General features: G+C 40.7%; 1 protein-coding gene across 1 annotated transcript; it reads left to right on the top strand.

Annotated features, from left to right (window-relative positions):
* The first annotated feature begins 24 nt into the window (after positions 1-24).
* Positions 25-24,077, top strand: kdsr (3-ketodihydrosphingosine reductase). The gene is made up of 10 exons (XM_055659285.1): positions 25-336; positions 7,650-7,739; positions 9,043-9,099; positions 9,965-10,030; positions 13,145-13,240; positions 14,985-15,176; positions 16,320-16,403; positions 18,189-18,272; positions 21,829-21,930; positions 23,804-24,077. The coding sequence occupies exons 1-10, from the start codon at positions 160-162 to the stop codon at positions 23,921-23,923; spliced, it is 1,068 nt and encodes a 355-aa protein (XP_055515260.1). The 5' UTR covers positions 25-159; the 3' UTR covers positions 23,924-24,077.
* The last annotated feature ends 1,837 nt before the right edge of the window (positions 24,078-25,914 follow it).

Here is a 25,914-nt window from a genome sequence, read left to right on the forward strand (position 1 = left end):
CCAGACCAGACCGGACCGGACCGCCTCCACTTGCAGCCACTTCATTGGTGCGCTGCGCTGGGGCTGCGACGGTTTATGTGATTCTTCGGGTCGCGGTGGCTTAGTCTTCCATTAACTCCAGCTCCTCTCGTCACTGAGAAGGTTTGCAGTGCGTTATAAATGTTCTTCCTGGAGGAGGGGTATACCCTGTGGAGTGAGTTATCGGGCTGGAGGCCGCTGCTGCTCGTCATGTTGCTGGTGGTCGGGGCCTTTATCGTTGCCTTCATCCTGCTGCTGTACATGGTGTCGCCGCTGATCAGCCCCAAGCCGCTGAAACTCAGCGGCTCGCACGTTGTGGTGAGTCAGCTGCTAGTGGCTAGCGCCCGGGGAGAGCCGGGCAAAATTGCGACGGGTGTCCCTGTCCCCCTGTCTCCCTGTCCCTGTCTCTGTGTCCCTGTGTCCCTGTCCCTGTGTCTCCCTGTCCCTCTGTCTCCCTGTCCCTCTGTCCCTGTCTCTGTGTCACTGTCTCTGTGTCCCTGTCTCTGTGTCCCTGTGTCCCTGTCTCCCTCTGTCTCCCTGTCCCTCTGTCCCTGTCTCTGTGTCACTGTCTCTGTGTCTCTGTGTCCCTATCTCTGTGTCCCTGTCTCTGTGTCCCTGTCCCTATCTCTGTGTCCCTGTCCCTATCTCTGTGTCCCTGTCCCTATCTCTGTGTCCCTGTCTCTGTCTCCCTGTCCCTCTCTGTCCCTCTCTGTCCCTCTGTCCCTCTGTCCCTCTGTCCCTGTGTCCCTCTGTCCCTGTGTCCCTCTGTCCCTGTGTCCCTGTCGCTGTGTCCCTGTCGCTGTGTCCCTGTCGCTGTGTCCCTGTCGCTGTGTCCCTGTCTCTGTGTCCCTGTCTCTGTGTCCCTGTCTCTGTGTCCCTGTCTCTGTGTCCCTGTCTCTGTGTCCCTGTCTCTGTGTCCCTGTCTCTGTGTCCCTGTCTCCCTGTCTCCCTGTCTCCCTCTGTCCCTGTGTCCCTGTCTCTGTGACTCTGTGACTCTGTCTCTGTGACCCTGTCTCTGTGACCCTGTCTCTGTGTCCCTGTCTCTGTGTCCCTGTCTCTGTGTCCCTGTGTCCCTTCTCTCCTTTCTCTCCCTTCTCTCCCTGTCTCCCTTGTCCCCCTGTCCCACCGGCTGGGAGCCGCCTTCACTCAAACCCTAGGTACACAAAACAGCTGGAGAAACTCAGCGGGTGCAGCAGCATCTATGGAGCGAAGGAAATAGGCAACGTTTCAGGCCAAAACCCTTCTTCAGACTGATCAGATCACCCTGCTGCACCCGCTGAGTTTCTCCAGCTGTTTTGTGTACCTTCGATTTTCCAGCATATGCAGTTCCTTCTTGTTCACTCAAACCCTGCTTACCGGGGGCAGGGGCAGGGACAAGCAGTGTTGGCAGCTCTGATCAAAGATCCTATAGCGGAGCTTGCTATAGGATCTTTGCCTCTGATCCCTGTCCAATGTTGGCAGAGTTGGAACTCTAGAGACTGTAATTAACCTCTCAACCTTGCAGGTACAAAGGGACTTGGGAATACTGGTGTAGAATTCCCCAAAGGGTTAATTTGCCAGTTGAACCGGCAGTAAGGAAGGCAAACACAATTTATTTCGAGAGGACTAGAATATAAAAACAGGGATGTAATGTTAAGTCTTTTTCATGCACTGGTCAGATTGCATTTGGAGTATTGTGAGCAGTTTTAGGTACCATATCTGAGGAGGGATATGTTGTAGGAAGGCACTGCAGATGCTGGTTTAAACCGACGGTAGACACGAAATGTTGAAGTAACTCAGTGGAACAGGCAGCATCTCTGGATGGAAGGAATGGGTGATGTTTCCGGTCGAGACCCACTCTGAAGAAGGGTCTCGACCCGAAATGTCATCCGTTCCTTTATCCAGCAATGCTGCCTGTCCCGCTAAGTTACTCCAGCATTTTGTGTCTATCTGAGGAAGAATATGCTGGCATTGGAGAGGGTCCAGAGAAGGTTTATCAGAATGATTCATATGATGTGTGTTTTACAGCTCTGGGCCTGTACTCACTGGAGTTTAGGATGAGGGAGGACCTCATTGAAGTTTGCTGAATAGTGAAAGGCCTGGATAGAATGGATGTGCAGTGGATGTTTCCATTAATGGGGTCCATTAATTAATTAATGGGATTACATAAATGGATCAGAGGGCAAAGGCTCAGAATAAAAGGATGCACCTTTTGAAAAGAGATGAGGAATTTATTTAGTCAGTGGGTTTTGAATCTGTGGAATTCATTGCCCCAGATAGCTGAAGAGGCCAACACATTGGGTATTTTTAAGGTGAAGTTTGGCAGATTCTTGATTAGTAAAGGTTAAAAGGGTTATGGGGAGAAGGCAGGAGAATGAGGTTGAGGGGGAAAGATAGATTGAATGGCAGAGTAGACTGGGCTGAATGACCTAATTCTGCTCCTATGAACTGGAAATGTTTTGGTGCTTCAAGAAATCTGATTTTTTTGGGACGACTTCAGTCATTTAAATGTTTGATCTCCTTTATTTAGATTTTAAAAGTTTGCTTTTTTTGGTGTCTGACCCGTCACTTAATGATGATTCCAAACGCTTTCCCCTAGTTTCCATGAGAATAGGAAAAACTACAGATGATGGAATCTTGAGCAAAAAATAAACTGCTGGAAGAACTCTGGGTCAGGCGTCTATAGATCGAGACCTTTCCTCAGATTGATTGGACTGGGGTGGGTGGGGGGGAAGAGGAGAGAGCCTGAACATGGCAACAAAGCCAGGCAAGTGTGCATACAGGTGAAAGGGTGTGATTGACAGATGGAGTAAGTGACTAAGGCTAAAGATGAAAAAGAGACCAAGGATGTCAGATAAGGAGTGAAATATAATGCTGGAGGGAGGGATATGAGCTGATTGGGATGGGGAAGAGGGAAGAAAAGGGGGATACGTGTCGGGATCCTGCCTACTCGGGTTTAAAGTACATGTTAAAGTCAATGGGAGGGATGGGAATGAGCATGGTGATGCTTATGGGAGAAATATGTGCATACGTGTGTCTGTGTGGGGGAGGGATGGATATCACTTGCATTTGGAGAACTCGCTGTCCATACTATTGGTATACCATAAGCTACCCAAGGAATGTAAGAACAAAACCTCACATTCTACTTGGACAGCTTACAATCTGTATAGCACACCCTAGTGTGCACCCATTTCTCCCACAACCCTAATCCATTTTCTTCCATATGTTCATAAGACATGGGAGCAGAAATAGACCTTCAGCCCAGCAAATCTACTCCACCATTCAATCATGTCCAATCTATTTTTCCCTTTCAACCCCATTCTCCTGCCTTCTCCCCATAACCTTCGACACTCTTACTAATCAAGTACCTTTCAAATTCTGCTTTAAAAATACCCAATCTTGGCTTCCACAGCTGTCTGTGGCAATGAATTCCACAGATCCACTCTGGCTAAAGAAAATCCCCCCTCATCTCCATTCTGAAGGTATGTCCTTTTATTGTGAGGCTGTGCCCTCTTGTTCTAGATTCATTACTGGAAACATCCATTCCACATCCCATTTCTCATCTCCCATTCCTGAGAAGTGTGTGGTCTCTCTGCCTGTGTCCATCTGAGTTGCAACATCTTTGCTATTATGTCTGCTTTGTCTCTTAGTATAGTTTAGAGATACAGCGCGGAAACAGGTTCTTCAGCCCACGTGTCCGCGCTGACCAGTGATCCCCGCACATTAACACTATCCTACACACACTAGGGACATTTTTTTACATTTATCAAGCCAATTAACCTACAAACCTGTACGCCTTTGGAGTGTGGGAGGAAACCGAAGATCTCGGAGAAAATCCACGCAGGTGAATCCCATGCAGTTCTCTATTCCTTAGGAGCCAATTTTGACATCTGTTTGCAATTCCCATTTCCTGTTCTTCCATTTTCTCTGTTTATATACCAGGAAACTATGCTATTTTTTAAAATCCATTTCTCTTGGGATTCTGGTGGCACTTGTTGCTGTTGTTCTCCGATTGTATGAAGTGGCTGCACGTTTGCAAATAGGCTCTTCTTCTCAAACTTGCACTCACCACCTAATCAAAATCTTGTCAAGTTGGAAGTTCTCGATCTCCTTCATATTGCCCTTTCCTAAAATTATTATATTGGTCTTTGTTTTGTAATTTATCATTGTGTTTTTTGTCTTCATTTAGTTCCAACTTTATTCACCCACTCTTTTAGCTTTTTATTTCTCTTTTGTCATTTGACTCCTCCAGTTGTTTTCATGTGAAAATTACTTTGCTTGTGCCTTCACTTTGTCTATGGATGAGTACTTTTTGGTATCCTTCAAATATACCATGGCATGTGACTTTTTTCTATCATTTTTATTCTTTGAAGCTTTCACCATGTTCACACTTTCAAATTTGCAGGCTTCTCCCGGTCATGTTTTCAGTTTAGAAAAAATCCAATTCTAATCTGGAAAGATGGCCTCTTTTTCTTCCTTCTCTGCTTCATCCATGGATAGATATCCTACTTGGGAGGGGTTTATCATTCACTCTCATCTCACTAAATGACCAGAGCAGTCTTTTTATCCAATAGTTGTCAGAGAGTTTTGTTGTCCGACTTAACAGATTTTACTCATACTCCTTTAAATATCTACGGAGTTGTACTGTCTGACGTAAGAATCATGTCATGGGACTCAAACCTGTGGTTTGCAGACCACGTTGAGCATACATTATGGTTCATTACTGAATCTCTAGAACACAATGATGTTTTTCTTCTTAATCCACGTTTTTCTTGCTGTCAGATGGTCCACATAGGAGGCCAAAAAGTATCTTAGACCTTTGCTCAGTTTGACCCCATTCCCATATCCTGCCCTTTTTTTTCTCGAGGAAACCTTGTATTCTTTTTTCTATAGCATCTTCCTTGGTTCTCTTTGCTGCAATAAACAAGCTCATTCTTGTGCTGTGATTCACTAACTGCATCACCAGTTTCCTTCCAACGCCACTTTCTTTATTTAAATGTGCCAATGGTATTGACCTATTTCTATTTAGGTATTGTACTTACCTAGGCTTTGGTCTTGTTTGATTTAAACTCGGTGTGATTATTAAAAGTCTAGAAAGCTTTGTTTAAATTTCTTGCTAGGAAGGTGGAGCTTTGTACTTATTTGCCTTTAGCTGTCAGTCCCTGCCAACAACACATTTGTCATCCAGTCATGCAGCACAAAAACAGGTCCTTGGACTTGCCATGTCTATCCTATCCATCAAGTACCAACGTATTTGGCACATGGATGGAATCTGGAATACCGAAGGATAACCACGCAGACCTAGCGAGAGCGCTTCAGGATTGAATCTGGAGACTGGTGTCCATGGAGCCATGAACCAGCAGCACTAACCACTGTACTATTGTGCAACCTTTCATACCGCTTGCTCCTGCTTCCACCCGAGTTCCTAATTGTAATCTAGGGTAGGGAACCTGTGCCCCTGAGCCACTCTGAGCAAGCCAGATAGCTTTGCCTTGAGCCTATAACGGTTGCTTTTGATCCCCCCATTCCTCCCATTGGCCTTAACATGTACTTTGAACCCGAGTCTAAAGAAGGATCCCGACCCGAAACATCGCCCATCCATATCCTGCAGTGATGCTGCCTGACCCGCTGAGTTATTCAGCACTTGTCTTAATTCTTTTGTGTTGTTTTTTGGGCACAAAGCTTTGCTATCGCTGTTTCTGATGGAGCCGTAGCCATATGTTTATTTTTACTTGTCCTCTTCCGCTCTCCCTTTTTTAATTCCCTCTCCTTCCAGAGTGATAGTTGTCTTCCCTTGCCCTTGTCTATCTCCCCAGACTCTAAATTCAATATACCATCCAATTTGCTGCTTGTAAATACCTCCCTCCCAGTTAGGTTGACTGAACATGTTGTGGATGATTTGCTTTGGACCTGTGGTCAAGATCATGATGCTGAGCTTCTGTTGAGTGTCCAGTCAATTCTCCGTCCTATTTTTAAACATGTCCACTGCACTGTTTAATGAAATTCAGTATCAGCTTGAACAACTCCCAGCTTTCAATAGGCACTTAAAAGATTTCTGTTGTTAACATTGTGTTCAACAGATTGTAGTATTGCTGCTGTCATATTTCACTTTTTTACTTGCCCCAATACAGTTTTCATTTTGCTTTGCCCATTCAATGCATTTTTCTTAATCTCTTCTGAATTCTGCTCTCTTGCAACATTCCATTTTTCTTATAATTCCACCCCTCCCCACCCCCTATTCCTGCCATTTTCTTTTCAACCTCAATATTTTACTGCCTTCCATTGTGAATGGCAGGTTACTGCTGTTCTCTCTCCACAGATGCCGTCTGCCTTATTTTCAGCATTTTCTATTTGTGTTTTACTTTCTTGGAATTGGCCTTGCTTTGCAAAGTTATTTTCAATATATTCTCATCAGTTTCTAGCTTTGCACAGTGTATCTCTTTAGTAGCTCTGGGTTGATTGTATTAATGTTCTTGCTGAACAAGTTTTGTTTGATATGCTGCAACATATCAATTCCATAGTCCTCTTCTATTCCACCTGCAACTTGAGCCCATTGCATTGGCAAAATATTGACCTGGGTTGCACCTCAATTCTTCTGGTTGTGGGTCAAGGACATCTTTCTTTACTCTATGCCCTGAATCTAAGGATGTTCTTAGTCTGGACCAATTCCAGTAATTTCTTTGCCATTATTTTACGAGAATGGTCCCAGGAATGATTGAATTAACATATGATGGGCTTTTGAAAGCTCTGGGCCTGTACTCACTGGAGTTTAGAAGGATGAGGGGGACCACATTGAAACTTACCAAATAGTGAACAGAAGAGGATCAGAAGCCATAGCCTCAGAATAAAAGGATGTACCTTTAGAAAGGATCTGCGGAGGAATTTCTTTGGTCAGAAGGTGATGGATATGTGGAACTCATTGCTACAGAAGGCTGTGGAGGCCAAGGAAATTGATATTTTTAAGGTGGAAATTGACAGATTTTTTATTAGTAAGGGTATCGGGGGGGGGGGGGGGGGGGGTTATGGGGAGGATAGGAGAATGGGGCTTGAGAGGGAAAGAGAGATCAGCCATGAGGAGTAGACGATAGGTTGAATGGCCTAATTCTGCTCCTTGAACGTATGAACGTATCAGGGAAATTTGTTTCTTGCCTTTGCATTTGATTCTTGTTTCTGGTTTCATCTCTCCTTCCAATAATTGCCTTTGATTTGGAATATTTGGGAAATAAAACAAAATTAGTGCAAGATGTTGATAACTAATTTTGATGTATTAACAAAATTTTAGAAGCTCAGTCACTTTTTCTTTAAACCAATATGTAAAATACCAAGAAACATCACATGTTAATTGTCGATCAAAGAAAGGCTTGTATTTGCATAGTGTTTTCGCAATCTAGAAATGTGCCAGCAGATTCGCACAAAGACCATTAGGACAGAGCAGAGTATTTTGGAGAGATTTTCCAGATATAATTTATTATGATCATCTTTTTGCATATGGCATGCACAGCCTAAAGTTGTTGAACAACTTGTTCTATTTGATCTTATTTGATTGTGCACGCCCGGTTGAAACAGGGAAGGTTGCAATCTCCCACCCCATTTAGTGATAGTTTTGATGCATGAATAACGCTTTTTATTTGCAATTTTTATTGTTTTTAAAGGTGACTGGAGGGTCAAGTGGCATTGGCAAATGCATTGCAATTGAATGCTTCAAGCAAGGTGCTTTTATAACCTTGGTGGCTCGGGATGAGGTATGTGACAAAATCCAGTTCATAGCAATGTGCCAGGTTGCTATATCTGAAGACGTGTCTCGACCCGAAATGTCAACCATTTCTTCTCTCCAGCGATGCTGCCTGTCCCGCTAAGTGACTCCAGCGTTTTGTGTCTATCTTTTTGCTATATTTTGATCCTGCATCATGATCTTCGTACAACATACTGCAATATATTACTGCAATATTCATATTGAGCGAATCCACTCACTATCGTCACAAAACAAAAATCATGAAATAATGACAATCATTTATTGTGTTTTGGACATGTTGTCTTCCTGGTATATCAGTATAAATGCACGAAAAATTGCCAATCAGCAAAATTAGATCAACATTATGCAAATAACATTTTTAAACATTACCACAATTAAAAAACATCATTAAATCATTTAAAATATTGAATTGACAAAGTATTCTGGACTTAACAGATGGACTGCAAACTACCATTACCAGAATGGTAAGTTGCCATACTTTTGCATGCATCTTTCTGTTTTGATAATGGATAGAGATAAATTGGTAATGAAGTCAAACTTCTGTCATGTTTTTCGTACAAAATGGAATAAGTAAAATTATACCAAAGAACGAAGCTTTTGACCAATACTCAGGCGGTGCCATCAATGCTTATCAGGGTGTGTATACTCCATCGCTTCCTGAAGTTAATCACAGGCTCCTTTGTCTTGCTGACATTGAGGGAGATGTGGGTGTCTCGGCACCAGGTTATAAGGTTTTCAATCTCCTTCCCCGTACTCTGTCTCGTCATTATTCGATATCCAGCCCACTCCAGTGGTGTGGCATGCAAATTTTTTAATTTAGTTTGATTGGTATTTGGCTGCACAGTAATAAGTAGATAAGGAGTATAGTAGGGAGCTGAGAACGCATCCTTGCGGGGCACCAGTATTGGGGATTGCTGGCGAGGATGATTTGTCACCTATCCTCACTGATTATGATCTGCTAGGAAGTCAAGCATCCAGTTGCAGGGGAGTGCTGACGAGTTTTCACGAGTTCCACGAGTTTTTGTAAAAATGTTCACTTTTCCTTCCATGCATATCTAATTGTTTTAAAAAATAGCATGGACAATGATAAATAGGCATAAACTGCTGCTTAAATTATAACCTTAAATCGATCCCACTTGAATTCACTGATCAAATAACAATTGAGCTGTATCACTCGGCTTGGAAAACTTTTAAACATGAGTATAGTTGAAGTTATCTTTGATGGTAGATTGTCACTAAAGTTTAATGAATGTCCGAAAACAGTTCTGGTTGTAATTTTATTTTTTTTCCAGACTAAACTTCTGCGGGCAAAAAAGGAAATTGAGAAGCATTCAATTAATGATAAACAGGTGGGTGTAAAAGAGTTGTTGAATTGTGTGAGTGCTTTATACCAGGGCATTTTGCCTGTATGGGTGTAGAGCTATTGTGCTTTAAATGTTTTCCTTGTATTTCTAAGTAGCTTCTTTGTTCACTGACATTTTATTGAAAGAGAGCAGTCTCAAGCGATTGGGCAATGAGGGACTTTTCATTTTTGTACGATGAATTGTGCAGCTCTGCCAATATGAAAATAATTGGCTTCTGGCAAAATAATTTCAAGCTTTAAACTTTTTCTCAATGCTAGTTTTAAAACTTAATTAAACACTCATCATTAATTCCTTCAGTATTTCTACCAGATTGGTTCTTAGTTTTTGGAACTTAGATTGGTTCTGAGTGGCTGGAAGTGGGGCATATTCACTTTAAATTTACTGGGTATGCTGATGAATATTCAGTCAGTATTGCACTTTCTTCTGTTTTGGGGGAAAGACTTGCCCTTTATGCGATTGACTTCTTCCCATACTTTGCCCAGAGGTAGGCAATCTATCAGTGAACAAGAGTGGCCTTTGTGCCTCCCCGTGCCTCACTCCTGTGCACGTGTTCAGTTTTGCACTCCAATATGTCCTTGAGTGTTTTTCATTGCTTATGATCATTTGCACATCTTCATATCATGTGGCACTCTCCTCCCCACTCATTTCCTCTGCGTGTTCCCTTCCTTTCCTCACTCTTTCACTGTTTCTTTCCCAAAGAACTAATTTCACTGTTGGCTACTTGTTATTCCAATTTCTGTTGCACAATAGCTTGTGGAGATCATGGTGCAGCTCAGTATTATTTATTAATGCTTCAGCGGTGATTATCAATGCATGTCTGCGAGTGAAAAATGTCTCATTTACCTCGCAGGTGGTATTGTGCATATCGGTTGATGTCTCAAAAGACTATGGACAAGTGCAGAGTGTGATAAAGCAAGTAAGTTTGTTGCTTTTCCTCTTTTACCCCTCCCCTCCCCCACCGAAGCTAAACGTATCCAATAGAACTAAATTATATTGTGTTCGTGTGGTTAAACTGCCATTGCATTAATCTGAAAATGCAGCTGTATTCTAGATAAGTTGACAGCTGTATCATCTTACTCTTACAAGGTTGCCTTTGATTTAAAAAAATAAAATCATCCATTGTGCAATTAGGTTAAATTATTTATGTTGCTAAAATCAAGGTGTCATCTTGTGAACTATTCATTCCTGTGACTTATTATCTGATTTTCAAGTTTTGCAAACAAATGCTCAGAATTAAAAATCTAAAAGCAATGAAAATATCTCAGAATACTCAGTCTAGTTTAGAGATACAGTTCAGAAACAGGCCCTTCAGCCCACTGAGTCCGTATCGACCAGTGATCCCGGCACATTAACAAACCCACTGACTCCCACAAATATCTCAACTACACTTCCCACCCTACTCCCTGCAAAGACTCTATCCCCATCTCCTGATTTCTCCGTCTACATCACATCTGCGCTAAAGGTGAGATATTCCATACTACGACATCTGAGATGTCCCAATTCTTTAGGGAACAGGGGTTCCCTTTTCCATCATAGTTGAGGTCCTCACGAGTGTCTCCTCGATGCCACCTCCTTGCTCCCCCTCCCCCTAGTCGCAACAAGGACAGAGTCCCGCTAGTCATTACCTTTCAACCCATCAGCCATCGCATACAAAACATAATCCTCCGACATTTTTGCCACCTTTAACGACCCACCACTAGTCACATCTTCCCATCTCCATCCCTTTCCGCCTTTCACAGAGACTGTTCCCTCTGCAACTCCCTGGTTAACTCATCCCTTCCCACCCAAACCACCCCCTGTCCTGGTACCTTCTCCTGCAACCACAGGAGATGCAACACCTGTCCCTATAACCTCCTCCCTCGACTCTGTCAAGGAGCTCAAAGTCCTTTCAGGTGAGGCAGAGGTTCACTTGCACCTCCTTCAACCTCATCTACTGTATCCGTTGTTCAAGATGTGGGTATATATATATATATATCAACAAGACCAAACATAGACTGGACGATCGTTTTGCTGAACACCTTCGATCGGTCCAGCTGGACCCACATGATCTCCCGGTTGCTAAACACTTTCCCATTCCCTCATTGACCTTTCTGTCCTACGCCTCCTCCACTATCAGATTGAGGCTAAACGCAAATTGGAGGAACGGTGTCTCATATTTCGCTTGAGCTGTTTACAACCCAGCGGTATGAATATTGATTTCTCTAACTTCAAGTAACATCGGAATGCCCTCTCTTTCCACCCCTCCCCCACCCTCGTCACATCAGCTTTCTTTCTCACCCAGGTACAGCTATTATTTGTCTGTTTCCTTTATCATTGTTACTTTTTTTGCATATCTTTCATTCATTTGTTCTATATCTCTCTACATCATCATCTATAATCTCTCCTTTCCCTTTCCTGTGACTTTCAGTCTGAAGAAAGGTCTTGACCCGAAACATCACCCATTCCTTCTCTCAAGAGATGCTGTGAGTCATTTCGCGTCTACCTACAATCCTGTATGTCTTTGGAGTGTGGGAGGAAACCGAAGATCTCAGAGAAAACCCACGCAGGTCACGGGGGAAACGTACAAACTCCGTACAGACAATCGGCCGTAGTCAGAATCGAACCCAGGTCTTTGGCATTAAAATGGCAGTTGCTGTACCTTCACACCACTGTGCCACCCTTAATTCTTAATGATTAAATTCATATAATCATACAATATGGGAATATATAGCTTACCAAGATCTCTGCCAGGCATCAAATATGTATTTACATTGAGATAAACTAATCCTATTTTATTCGCCCCTCATTCCCATCAACTTTGCCCAATCCCTCTCCCCACCACCATCCTGATTCTATCACTTATCAAAGACGTAAAAGCGACATTAAAGAATATTACTACAGACATTTACATCACGTCTTTGTAAATCAAAATACACTCATCCCATTTTATTCTTCCCAGATTTCCATCTATTCCCTACTCCACCCCATCCCTCCCACCATCACTTGCCACAAATCACAGACTTGTCAGTAGAAATATTCTGTCATGCCTACACCCATGTAAAACCCATGTATTTATTATAAATAAAAAGTAATTGGATACGGGAAGTCTACAATTTTAACATTTTGCTGGAACCATTCAGCATGTCAGACAGAATCTGTGCAAAGAGGTAGCGAATCAGCTCAGAGTCCAGTTGTCAGCAGTGGGAAAGAGGAGAGAAACTAGTTAATTTAAATTTGCAGAGGGTATGGAGAGAGTGAATAGGAGGGAATATTTCTTGTACAGTGTTTGCTGTGGGATTAAAGTGTTGATGAATTAATCTGATGGATGAGTGAGAACAAACTTCAATCCGCAATAAGAGTTTTGAATATCTGTTATATTATGTGCTTAAAGCCAATTGGGTTACATATAACTGCATTTTTTCAACCAAACAATGAGTCCTTAAAACTTTTTATTTAAAATATGGAATTCCATTCATTCTTTTTTTTTAAGTAACAGATTTTTTTTTACTTTTAATCATCAAAAATAATTTGGTTAGTTTAGTGAAGACATAAAAGTGTGCAGGGCTAGAATTTGGAGCAACCAACAAACCACTGGTGGGATGAATTCCTTTAGCAGTTTGCGTTTTGACTTGGTTATGTTATTTGTGGCTTGTTTACTTAAAGAGCTTTAACCAAGCTGTGCAGCGCCACGGTAGAGCTATAGTCTTACAGCGCCAGAGTTCGATCCTGACTACGGGTGCTATCTGTACGGAGTTTGTACATTCTCCCCATGACCTGAGTGGTTTTCTCTGAGATCTTCGATTTGCTCCCACGCTCAAAAGACTACAGGTTTGTAGGTTAAATGACTTGGTATGAATGTAAAATTGTCCCTAGTGTGTGCAGAATAGTGTTAATGTGCAGGGATCACTGGTCGCAGGCCAAAGGACCTATTTCTGCACTGTATCTCTAAACTAAACTGAACTTCAAAACTGTGCAGAGAAATAATAATTTTCTCTGATTAAACTAAATGCTTTTGTCGCTCAAAGATTGATGTATATAACTCTCTCCAAAGGCACATGAAAAGCTAGGACCAGTGGACATGCTGATAAACTGTGCTGGAACATCAGTTGCAGCAAAGTTTGAAGATGTTGATGTAGGCTTTTTCAGAGTGAGTAATTTGCATTAATAAGTTAAGATTTTATTTCATAAAACGAAAACGTTTATGGAGCATGTACAGAAATTCACTTTAGAGCTCTATGGTCCTGCCAGTAAACAATCTACCTCCCTTACATTACCTTCTTTGTTTCAAATATATAGATGCCTCACTTGGACACTGGTACGGTTTAAACTTTATGAGGTCAGAAAGTATGCAATTGTTTAGTTCAGGATGTAAATAGAAAAATAGCTTTAAATAAAAATGATGTATCCACAACTTAAAAGAATGTACTGCCAATTTAAGTATGGGTGCAAATGTTTAATAGTGTCTATTCTACTGACTAGTGGCTCCAATACTTAGAAACATTGTGCTGGTGTTATGCATTAGTAAAAAGCATTTTTTAATACTTTAATATTCTAATTTGTTTTAAAATATTAGTGCAATCCTTCAACTGCCGTTACTAATAATGAAATACTTCACATAACTGCGCTATTTTTAATATTAATTTTGGGGTTCGAGGTATGAGCAGCGATTGCTATTGCCTGCTCCAATTGCTTTTGTATAATCGGCAAACTTGCTAATCTTGCCTTGTATGTTCGCATCCAAATCATTGATGTAGATGACAAACATCAATGGGCCCATAACCGAACCCTGATGCACACCACTAGTCACAGGCCCCCAGTCCGCGATGCAACCTTCCACCTGCTTCCTTCCATGGAGCCAATTTGCTAACCATTCAGCTCTCTCCTTAGATCCCATGCGATCTAACCTTCCAGAGCAGCCTACTATGCCGGACCTTGTCGAATGCCTTACTGAAATCCATGTACGGCGCTGCCCTTATTGACCTTTTGGTGTCGACCTATCGCGTACAAAACCATGTTGACTATCCTTAATCAACTCCAACGTGCCATCCAAATGCCTGTATAACCTATCCCTCAGAATACTCTCTAGTAACTTTCCAACTACAGATGTTAAGCTCACTGGCCTATTGTTCCCAGCATTTTCCCAGCAGCCTTCTTGAAATGAGGCACACCATTTGCCACCCTCCAGTCTTCCAGCACCTCTCCTGTATTTGAGGACGACTCGTAAATTTCAACCAGTTCTCCCGCAATTTCCTCTATAGTTTCCCGCAATGTCCTCTGATATATCTGATCGGGCCCTGGAGATTTATCTACCTTCCTACACAACAGTAATTTCAGTACTTCTTTGACATTAACACTGACTGCTCTCAAAACATTTCCATTGACTGCCCCAAGTTCCTCCATCCTGCTGTCTTTCTCCTTGGTAAATACAGAGGAGAAATACTCATTGAGCTTCTTGCCCATCTCCTGTGGCTCTGCACAGAGGTGACCTTTTTGAGTCCTGAGAGGTCCCACTCTCAAATTTCCCTTTTCCCCCATGTATTTATAAAATCTTTTGGGATTGTACTTAATGCTACCCGCCATAGCTATCTCCTGCCCCCTTTTTGCACTTCTGATCTCCTTTTTCCATTTACTCTAGCAGGTTCTAGCATGTTATTTTCATAAATTATCAAGTAGACTGCTTGTCTGTTTGCACTGAATTAAATGTTATTTTATGGTTGGTTGTTCAGCAGGCATCATATTAACTTTTGGTTTAAAAATGTATGGGTGCAAAAGTTACCGTGCCAATTTCTGTGTAAATTGCTTATTGCAAAGTTGTTCTATGTTACTTTTACCAGGTTATGTAAATGTCTTGAATATTGGTTTTGATTACATTTGCGTATCATTCTCTCCAGAGGTTAATGGAGATCAATTATCTGGGGAGTGTTTATCCAACACGGGCTGTCATTCACACTATGAAAGAAAGAAGGATGGGAAGGATAGTGTTTGTATCATCTCAAGCAGGTCAAGTGGGGTTATTTGGATACACAGCTTATTCTCCATCCAAATTTGCTCTTCGTGGATTAGCTGAATCATTGCAAATGGAGGTACGTGCATCACTTTTGTTTCTATTTCATTATTTTGCATTTTTGATTCTTTCAGGTATAAAAAATGTTGACTTCCATCATGGATTTCCAATTTTTGTCGAACTGGGCTGTAATTTATTTTGCGTTTTTTAACTTTGTTATGCATTAGCAAGGGACATGTGAAGAAAAATATAAAATACCCATAGATCTATTATTGATTATAAATGGCTTGCATTTGGTAAACAAAATTAATTGCACAGATACATGTGCATGCCCTTGCAAGTGTTCTGCTCAATATTTTCTCAGGAAGTATATTTGATTGGCTGTACTTGGCACTCTTAACGGGGGAAGAAGGGCAGACGAACGTAAGAGATCACAGTTTGTTAAGCCATTGACATTATATAATTAAGTTCATTGTATTGTGTATATATGAAGGTTTTTTTAGTATTTAGTGTTTAAAGTTTTAATTCATCATTGAATGTAACTTTATTCAAATGGTGATTTTTCAACATATTTCAATTAATTTTGCGTTCACTATTTTACCTGAGTGTTCTTTTTTCACAATTATTTAAATGAGCAGTTTTTCATTCCCTCAAATAGCAAATCATATCTACCTTACTAAATGATTGTGTGAGTAAGGGTTATTGTCATTAAACCCTGAAAACGCTCTATGTGATTTAATATTGATATACTGCAATGTACCTTATCTCATTTGCCGAGTTGCATTTTTCTGTTGCAGGAACTCTAATGAGCAGCTCAATTTGAGTATGTTCATTTTTTTAAATTAAATTAGTGTAACAGTAAATATAATTTTATCATAAAGTTGTTTTGCCCATTTGTCTTGTTGAACAATAAATAAGCCTTGTTGAGTTCAGAGTTGGGTGGAAAGATCAGGATCAGCAAATCTGAATGATTTTATCTTCCTCTCCCCTTTTGTGCGCTTGACGAACTGTTGTCTGCTATTGAATTTACCATCAAAGTGAGCTTAAATAAAAGTATTCATACTTGAATCTCCAATTGAGAATCTGACAGAATTATATTAACTATTACTCACCGATGATGGCATAAAACCTAATTTTTTTCAACGTGTGGTTTCGCTGTCCTGTTTGCTAAATTTAACTTCAAAACATATGTTTCTTTTTACACATGTATTGGTGTTTCTAGGTGAAGCCATATAATATCTACATTACTGTTGCTTACCCTCCTGACACAGACACACCTGGATTTCAGGAAGAGAATAAAGGCAAGGTAAAAATTAATTTTTAAATATACTTAGCTAATGGTTTAGCGAGAATTTTATCCAGGGGAAGATGCCTATAGTTAATCTCTTTTGTCTTACACATTAAGAGTACTTGAGAAAGTTGATGATCTGCTTTCTAGCTCCTCCCAATAGAAATACAGGAGTTGCTTCATGTTCTTCCATTTTTCCTTTTTCATTCTTTGAACACTAAGTTTCTACTCACACTTGGCAAACCTTTCACGAGAGAGAGTTTGGTTGAATTACCAATGTCAATCTTTAAAAAAGTAAGTCCTAAAATTAAAAAATGAACTGGCAAAATTGCTACATTTTCTGGTACTAAAGAAAATGCCAGCTTGTCATAGAGATTCCAGAAACAAATAGACCATTTATATAATTGTCAAATAGCATCATTTATTTTCGGTGCCAAGTATGTAATTGTTTTGAGAAATTGGATCAATTGATGTAAAAAAAAAAAATTACAAGACAGTCTGTCAGTAACTGGGTTTATTAAGTTCCTCAAATCATATCCATGTTAGTCCTATTGATAATTTGCAGACCATTCCATTCCTATGGAATAAAAATAAAAACAAGGTATTAATTGGTGTTAGAGCATAGAACAGTACAGCACAGAAACGGGCCCTTTAGCCTATGATGTATGAGCCAACCATGATGCCAATTTAATCTAATCCCATCTGCCTGCTCATGATCTATATCTGTTTCCTGCATGTTCATGTGCCCAGCTGAATGTCTCTTAAATGTTGCTATAGTATTCCATTCTAACATTACTTCCCATCACTTGTACTCAATGCTCAAAGGTACAAACGCAAGCATGCCATTACCCTGTGATCATCCTATCCACTTGAATTGCCACTTTCTGGAAACTGTGGACTTGCACTCCAAGATTTCTCTGTAAATTATTGCTCCTTGGTGTCCTACCATTGAGATCTCTCACTTGTCAGGATTGTCAGGCGCTATAGGTGCAGGACAAACAGACTCGGGAATAGTTGCTTTCCGAGAATTATATCTACCATAAATTCAAACTCACACATGCACTGACTACACCGCCCAACACGGACTTCCATCTGTATATATGTATATATGATATATGTATATATGTCCCCCCCCCCCCCATCTCCCTTCTGTTTTTTTCTGTTTCTTGTTTTTTGTGCTAAATAGTATGTATGCACTGAGTACGAGCAGCTTTCAGTTTCACTGTACATGTATAGTGACAATAAATGGCATATCTGTCATCTATAATTAATCTGCCATTTCTCTGTTTGTATTTCCAACCGATCTATATCCTGCTGTGTCCTTTGACAACCTTTCTCACTATCCCCAACTCTGTCAATTTTTGTGTTGTCTTTAAACTTGCTAATCAGACCACCTACATTTTTGTCCATATACACAGTCCCAGTACCGATTCCATTGGTCACTGACCTCTCGTCAGTATAGCACTCCACTACTCCCTGTTTTCTATGCCCAAGTCAATTTTGAATCCAGTCTGCCAGGTCTTCCTGGATCCCATGTGCCTCATGCTTCTGGGTCAGACCAACCATGGGGAACCTTGTCAAAAGTTTACCAAACACATTTGTCAAAAGTAGACACCATCAAATACCCCACCCTTATCAATCAGCTTCATCACCGCTTCAAAAAAACTGAGAATGGTCAGGAGTTTTTATTGGAAGGATTTTGACTATCCAATTATGAGGAGGTTTAATCAGTTCCAGTGTGATTTGTTTTAAATTGTATTTCTTGAATTAAATGTGATCAGTGAATATTTTTTTTTATTTTAGCCTTTAGAGACCCAGATGATTTCTGAAACTTCAGGGTTATGTCAGCCAGACCAAGTGGCAAAAAACATTGTAAAAGATGCTGTGGTAAGTGTCCATAAGTAGAAATCTTAACAAATGGCTTTTGATTTATGGCACAGTTTCTCATGTGTCCTGTTTTTATTTTAAAATTTTCTTATGAGACATCACCCCTTTAACCAAAATGGGGAGAGTAAACAGTTTGAACCTCCAAAAACCTTGGATGACTACCTTTAAATCAAAGGTTTTCACTTGAATTGATGGAATCCAAGGCTTGATTCAATGATACCAAGAAATGATGTCCACCCTGTTCTCCCCTGAAATCCCCTGATTGGTCAGTTCTCCCCTGAAATTACTTTTGCTTTGAGGAGAGAATCCAAACTTTGTATCTAAAATTCTATATCTCTGAAGTCACTTCCTAACTGTGTCAACCAGAAATGGCATGTAATGCACAAGATATGGTTTAACCAGTTTAATAAAAATTCAGCATTGCTTCCCTGCTCTTTATCTTAGGATCTCCTATTTGTGAAGTTCATGATTCGCTATCCCTTGCACATTATTCTCTCAACATGTTCTCTCACCTTCAAAGATCGATTATTCCTGCATACATTTAAGAATTGTACCATTATATCTCTTTTGCATGTATTGCAAAAATACATGTTCACACTTGTGAATTAAGTCCCATATTTAACTTGTCTGCCTAATTGACTGACCTGACATTCCCTTTTATTTAGCATTTGCTTTATGCCCATGTGCTATTTGTAACACCCAAATTTGCACTGAGCCTGCTAGTCCATGACCCCTGATTTTATTAGTCAGCCCTTAGAATGGTAGTTTCTCAGATGTTTTCTTAAAATCTGTATAGACAAGACCCACACCATTTCCTTCAATAGTTTTCTATTACTTCCACCAAAACGTTCAGTTAGGTTTGTGAAAAAATAACTGCCTTTTTAATGAAATTGCTCTAGATCTAAATTTATTCAAACCCCTCCTAGTGCATCTTAGTATTGCCATGATTTTTTTTGCCCATAATTTTATATTGGTTAGGCTCTAGCCACTGTGGGTATTATTGAACCTTATATTGAACGAGGATGACAGTTGCCACTTTCCAAACCTTTGACTTTTCCCTAATATCTCTGGAAGATGGAATTGTTTTTAATTCCTCTTCAACTTTCGTGTGCCCCACTACACCTAAACTAGGTGATTTGTCTGCTCTAAGTATAACCAGCCTTTTTCAGCATGTCCTCCCAGCATATGGTCAGATTACATGCCCTCCATTACTCCATGATCTTTGGCTCTGCTGGTATTTTATCACAATTGATCGACCTATTTCTTAGAGCTAGCGGAATCTAGGGATATGGGGAGAAGGCAGGCACGGGTTACTGATTGTGGATGATCAGCCATGAGCACAATGCATGGTGGTGCTGGCTCGAAGGACTGAATGGCCTCCTGCATTTTCTATTTTCTATGTTTCTATTTACATCTTTGCAGAAGACAATTGAATCAGGGATAAATATATGTTAGCATGATTGGTCATTTATTTTTGTATAAGTTTTGGAAGAGATATGGATTTGATTTGGCGATCTGTTTTATATCAAACTCTCAACACCTGTATGATATAACAAAGGGAACAGTTTTCAATCAGGCCATATCGGTCATAATCATTTCCATTCCTGAATTTACAATACATAGTAATCGAGATTGTTGCTGTATGCTATTTGACTTTGTGATGTATCCTCATTTTTGGATGTGATTCTATATAAGAGCAACATTGATAAAATATATCTGGATTTTTATGAAATACTGATGTAATTGGTGTGATTCTGTTGTAATCGCTGATATGTAGGGAGTGCAACAAAGGGTTTGGCAGGACTGACATCCGAGAAGTGATGGGATTCTTTGAACCTTTGTTTGGTAGAATTTAGAAGAATGAGGGGATCTCAGAAACTTACCAGATTCCTATAGCATAAATCGGACTTGATTCAATGTGTATTTTCTTGATGGCTGTCAAATCCAGAACCAGGAATCACGGCCACAGGGACCAGGATATTTATTTAGAAACAAGATTGGGGAACTCTCTTCAAGGGTAATAAACCTGTGGAATTCTATACATGGAAGGGTAGCATTAAATTTATTGATATTGGTTTATTATTGTTACATGTACTGATATACAGTGCAAAACTTTGTTTTGGGTGTTATCCAGACAGGTCATGGCATGAGTGCAATCATAATGTGTGACACAGTGGCGCAGCGGTAGAGTTGTTGCCTTACTGGGTTTGATCCTAACTACAGATGCTGTCTGTACAGAGTTTGCACATTCTCCCTGTGACCAGGTGGGTTTTCTCCTTGTGCTCCAGTTTCCTCCCATATTCCAATGACGTGCAGGTTTATAGGTTGACACAAAATGCTGGAGTAACTCAGCGGGTCAGGCAGGCTGGCTGCCTGCGTCCTACTCCCACGGATCTTCTGCCGGTGCTCGCAGTTATCGCACCCGCCAAACTTCACAGAGAGTGCTTCACCCACAGGCCCCATCGGACGCCAAATATCCTTTGCACCACCTTGCCCAGGACTCACAGCAACTGGGATCACAACGCCTGTCATCTCGTCGCCCCTTCTCCCGTCATGCAGCGATCTTCTGTGGCTCCGGTTTCAACACACTAGGAGCATGGAGAACCAGCTGGGAACGGACTTCACGACTTCCTCAATTCACTGTTGCACCGAACACGACAGCCCCACCCGGCTCGGACCTGCCCCGCAAAGAGTGGGTCGCCCTGAAGTGGCTCCGTACAGGGGTCGGCTGGTTCAACGCCAACATTCAACGCTGGGGGCTGCGTTCATCAGCTGCCTGCATGTGTGGAGCAGACCAGCAAACAGCGCAGCACGTCATTTTCAACTGTGCTGTCCTCCGCCCCCCCTGGTGGAGGGGTAGGCATTACGGCCCTCGACAACAGCACATTGAACTGGCTACAGTGCCTGGAGGGCGTTACACAACCTTCAAACGCTGGAAGAAGAAGAAGAAGCAGCGTCTCTGGAGAAAAGGAATAGGTGATGTTTCGAGTCAGCATTTTGTGTCTATCTTCAGTGTAAACCAGCATCTGCAGTTCCTTTCTACACAGGTGTGTGGGATGATTGGCCTCTAAATTGTCCTTTGTGTGTAGGATAGAGTGCAGAATATAGTGTTACAGCCACTGAGAATGTGAAGGTAATAAAAAATATCCATGGTTTGCAACAAGGTAGGTTGATGAATTGAGAATACATTGTTAATATCTAAGAGGTCCATTCATGAGCATGATAAAGGTGGAAAAGAAGCTGTTCTTGAGTCTGTGGAATGTGTTTTTAAGCTTTTCTATCTTTACCCAATGGAAGAGAGGAGAAAAGAGAATGACCAGGGTTTGAGTATTCCTTAATTTTGTTGGCAACACAAAATGTAGATAAAATTCTGAAGAGATAAGGAAATGTGGGAAGAAGGTGGGACGCTACTGAAATAGATGATTAGCCATGATGATGTTGGTTTTGTCTGCTGAACCGACTACTCTATTTTGTATGATTTTAAGATCATCACAGAGAAGAGATCTGTTGTTGAAAGCATCAATTCTAAATGTTTTTTTCCTTCTCCACTGAATAGCAAGGGAACTTTAACAGCTCATTTGGTTCTGATGGATACATGTTATCTTCTCTCACCTGTGGTATGTCTCCTGTCACCACTATTACAGAAGGTCTTCAGCAGGTCTGTGAATACTTTTCTCACATGTTCTCCTGATAACTTTTAATTATATATAAGGATTATTGCAATACTTGGCATACTTTGAAAGTACTCTAATGTTTTTAACTTTGTTTAAGAGTTGAGATCCAATTTGTTTATTTTACCCTCTGAAATGTGCAGCTTTCAATCTCTATTTTTGTTCTTTGAGTTCTGCGCAGAAGTGAAGTTTGCTGTGAGAGGTATGTGTCTGTGTGCATATTGACACCTCTGGTAAACATCATATTCCACAGCAACTTGCTGAATTTCCTTGAACAAACAATTTCAGCAACTTTAAAAGCTGATGGTCTCCGTGGCTTTTCATGCTGGAATTCTACACGCTTGCAAGATTAGGTTAATATTGCCTTCCTGAAAGCCACTTCAATTGGGACAGGCACAGGAAAGATTCCCACCACTGAGTGGGGATATTGCACTTTCTTGAGGAAGCTTTGGGAGTATCCTTCAATTTTTCCACGGTTTACCCTGTAATCTCTCTGTGATGGAATGGGGAGAAAGCTGCCAGTTTACTGAAGTTGAGGGGGATCTTATAGAAACATATAAAATTATAAAAGGACTGGACAGGCTAGATGCAGGAAAAATGTTCCCAATGTTGGGTGAGTCCAGAACCAGGGGCCACAGTCTTAGAATAAAGGGGAGGCCATTTAGGACTGAGGTGAGAAAAAACTTTTTCACCCAGAGAGTTGTGAATTTGTGGAGTTAGTTCCCTGCCAGAGGGCAGTGGAGGCCAAATCACTGGAGGGATTTAAGAGACAGTTAGATAGAGCTCTAGGGGCTAGTGGAATCAAGAGATATGGGGAGAAGGCAGGCACGGGTTATTGATTGGGAACGAGCAGCCATGATCACAATGAATGGTGGTGCAGGCTCGAAGGGCCGAATGGCCTCCCCCTGCACCTATTTTCTACGTTTCTATGTTTCTCTCTGCAACCGCATCTGTTGGAATAATTGATTGCAGCTGTCTTCATACTGGACCAATCGGCCTAGTGTGATCATTGAGTTTCCTTTTGCACAAACCTGTCGGGGTTTACTCAGTTGCAACATTATGTCCTTGGCACTTCATAGCTGCTATAGTTCCCAGTGTGATATTGCTCCTTTTGAGTAACAAGGGACTCCCTTTAGACGCTGACTTGTTTAGGCTTGTCTCTGAAGCTTCACATTATCAACAACAATTAGCTGTCACCGGCATCATTTGCATTACTTCAGTTATCAGAGTCGTTGAAGTTTTAGTCTGCATTTCTCTTCTGTGTCTCCCCTTTCCCTCTCACCACAACCACATACTGGATGTAAACCATTTGAAGTATGTATATCAGCCACATTCAACTTTATTTCCCTGTCACAATAAATGTGTTTACTATAAATGTAAGCTTTATGCACTGGTTCTTCTCCTTGGTGATGATGAAAGGTGTGCCTCTTGATTATAATTTCATCTTGAAGCTCATAGTGTCCCACAGGAGTAAAGCATATGTCTCAAAGCCTGCTGTTACCTTCACTGAGATTAACTCCACAATTTTAATTCTGTTCTCTTGCCTTTCATTGCACTCCTTGATTTCTTTATGCGCAATAATCCCGCAGTCCTGGTGTTGAATCTAGTTCCTCTTAAATTTACCAGCGTATATAAATTAGATTTAACCCATTTGATTTGGTTGTATACACTCTAGTTCCCCATTCCCAGTTTTGGATGCTGATTGTTTAGATTTGTTTTCCTTGGGGGAATTGAACCTTTTTTGTTTAAGTGAAAACAACTGAAAAGAAAACAAAATCATTGATCAGAGCGAGATGGAAGACGTGTTTTTGCAATGTAAATTTTACCTTGGTTTAATACTGGGATTGGTGTTTTTTTCAGATTTTTACAATGGGCCTATTCCGTACAATTGCTCTATTTTATTTGGGAAGTTTTGACAGTATTGTACGCCGCTGTATGATGCAAAAAGGAAAGTCTGAAGATTTGGAAAAGAAGGATTGACCTCCATTTGATTTGGAGCACAGGGATCAGCCCAGGGAAGTTGAACGACTGAAGATGTTTCGGTGAACAATAATTTTGGGTTTGTCTCAATGGAACCGGGCATTGGTTGCGGATGATGGAAGAATAATCCCACAAAATAAAGTTAATATAATAGTTGTATGAGGCTGATGCTTAAAGTGGAAATTTCCATATAATTTATAACCCCTTTATAGACTGGCAGGAGTGCATGTGATTAAAATCATTAAGTGTCTATTTTTTAATGTGTTGTCATGACACGTGCTATTTTTGTAAGTGATCAAATTCTCCCTGAATTAAAGTTAGTCTGCTTCATTTCATTCCTGCACCCTTTGCATTCCATGTCAAGGGAATCAGCAAATGAACGTTTTAGTCTCGGCTTCACCTGGCTTTAATCGTCACAATTAAAAGTAAATCCCTTTTTATTTTGAAATTGCATGGTTGCAGTTTAGGAATTTGAGTTTCTTCAGGTATCTCGTGGGAGGTATTCACTAATCATACAATTACATTCCCCTATAATGTATTTGTTCAAATGCCTGATTTGAAAAAAAGCAAAGTGGATTTTGGCCTTGTGACTGTGGCACCAATAACAACATGATTTGAAATTGAGATTCATTAAGCAGGACTTGGTAACATAAACAATTGAACTTTGTATTACCATTAGTGATTTCCTATCAGGTGGTAATTTGATGCATTACCTCAAATTTCAGTTTAAGTAATATTCTCCTTTCAATGTTGTTTTCAGACTTAAGCTATCTGGTTATTTAGGATAAGAGAATGTTTGGGTCTGAGGGAGGGAAATGCTAATATTGAAATAATGCTGTCAGATCTTTGGCATTTGTTTGAAAGTATTTACAAATCTTCTGTTGAAACTCAATTGTAAAATGGCTCCTCTAATAAAGAAGTGCTGCTGCAGTAATGAACTGGCATCTCTGGACTGGGATAAGAACCCACAATCCTCCTAGATTAGAGGTTGCTGCTGAATCAAGGATGATACCATAAGGAAGCTTGAAATGGTGTTCAAAGAAAAATCTTATTTAACGTTTTTAACAAATTGTGCAGCATGTGGACACAGAGACTGTAGATGCTGGAATATTGAGCGAAAAACAAACTGCTAGAGAAACTTTGTGGATCAAGTGACACATGTGGAGGGAAATGGACAGACGAAGTTTTGGGTTGGAACCCTTCTTCAAAGTCTGAAAAAGGATCCCGACCAGAAACCGTCTCTGTTTTCTTCTTTAGCATGTACGATTTAAAAATTTAGTCGGTCAGTTCTAAAAGATCATCTGTCTAATCAGTCATGCAATTTAATTGGATATCTTTGTAATTTAGTCAGCGTAGCCATGGGTCCTTAGTGAATTCACAGGCAAGATCTAACTTTTCTAAGACCCTAATATTAAACATAAAACTAGGAACTTCAATTATGTACAGTATAGTTTTAAACTGGGTTTGAAATGACAGTGGCCCTAAAATTATACAAATGCTGTAAAATCTGCATTGGTTCACAGACATTTATTGTTAATTTTTTTTTAATGAATTTTTCAGTATCTATCTTTGAACATAGGTCTTCTGGAACATCTGTCTGCAGGGGTGTCCCCAAACAAGTTTCAAGGCACTTGGGCGTCATTTACACGACATCATTTACGCGTCGGGACGCAATACGCGCTTGGCGCGTGGTGAGACGTGGTGGCGTAGGCAGTGACGCGCGATAGCGCCCCAGGATTTTGGAATTCTCTAAACCCTCGCGCACCACCTGCGTTACGAGCAAATGACGCCAAAGTGGGACAGGCCCTTAATTCTTCAAAACAGGCGTAATAGAATCCTGTTTGTTTTTGGATTAACCTGGCAATCCACTTTTTTTATAATCTAAAATAGATTGGTATTTGTTCAACCTAATTACAATACTCTGTGTAAATGGATTCTGTCCTTTACTATTATTAGACCTTTTAGTGTTTCTTCAATGCTGGGTCACTTCG

The sequence above is a fragment of the Leucoraja erinacea genome, chromosome 2, assembly GCF_028641065.1.
Source record: "Leucoraja erinacea ecotype New England chromosome 2, Leri_hhj_1, whole genome shotgun sequence".
In the NCBI taxonomy this organism is placed as follows: domain Eukaryota; kingdom Metazoa; phylum Chordata; class Chondrichthyes; order Rajiformes; family Rajidae; genus Leucoraja; species Leucoraja erinaceus.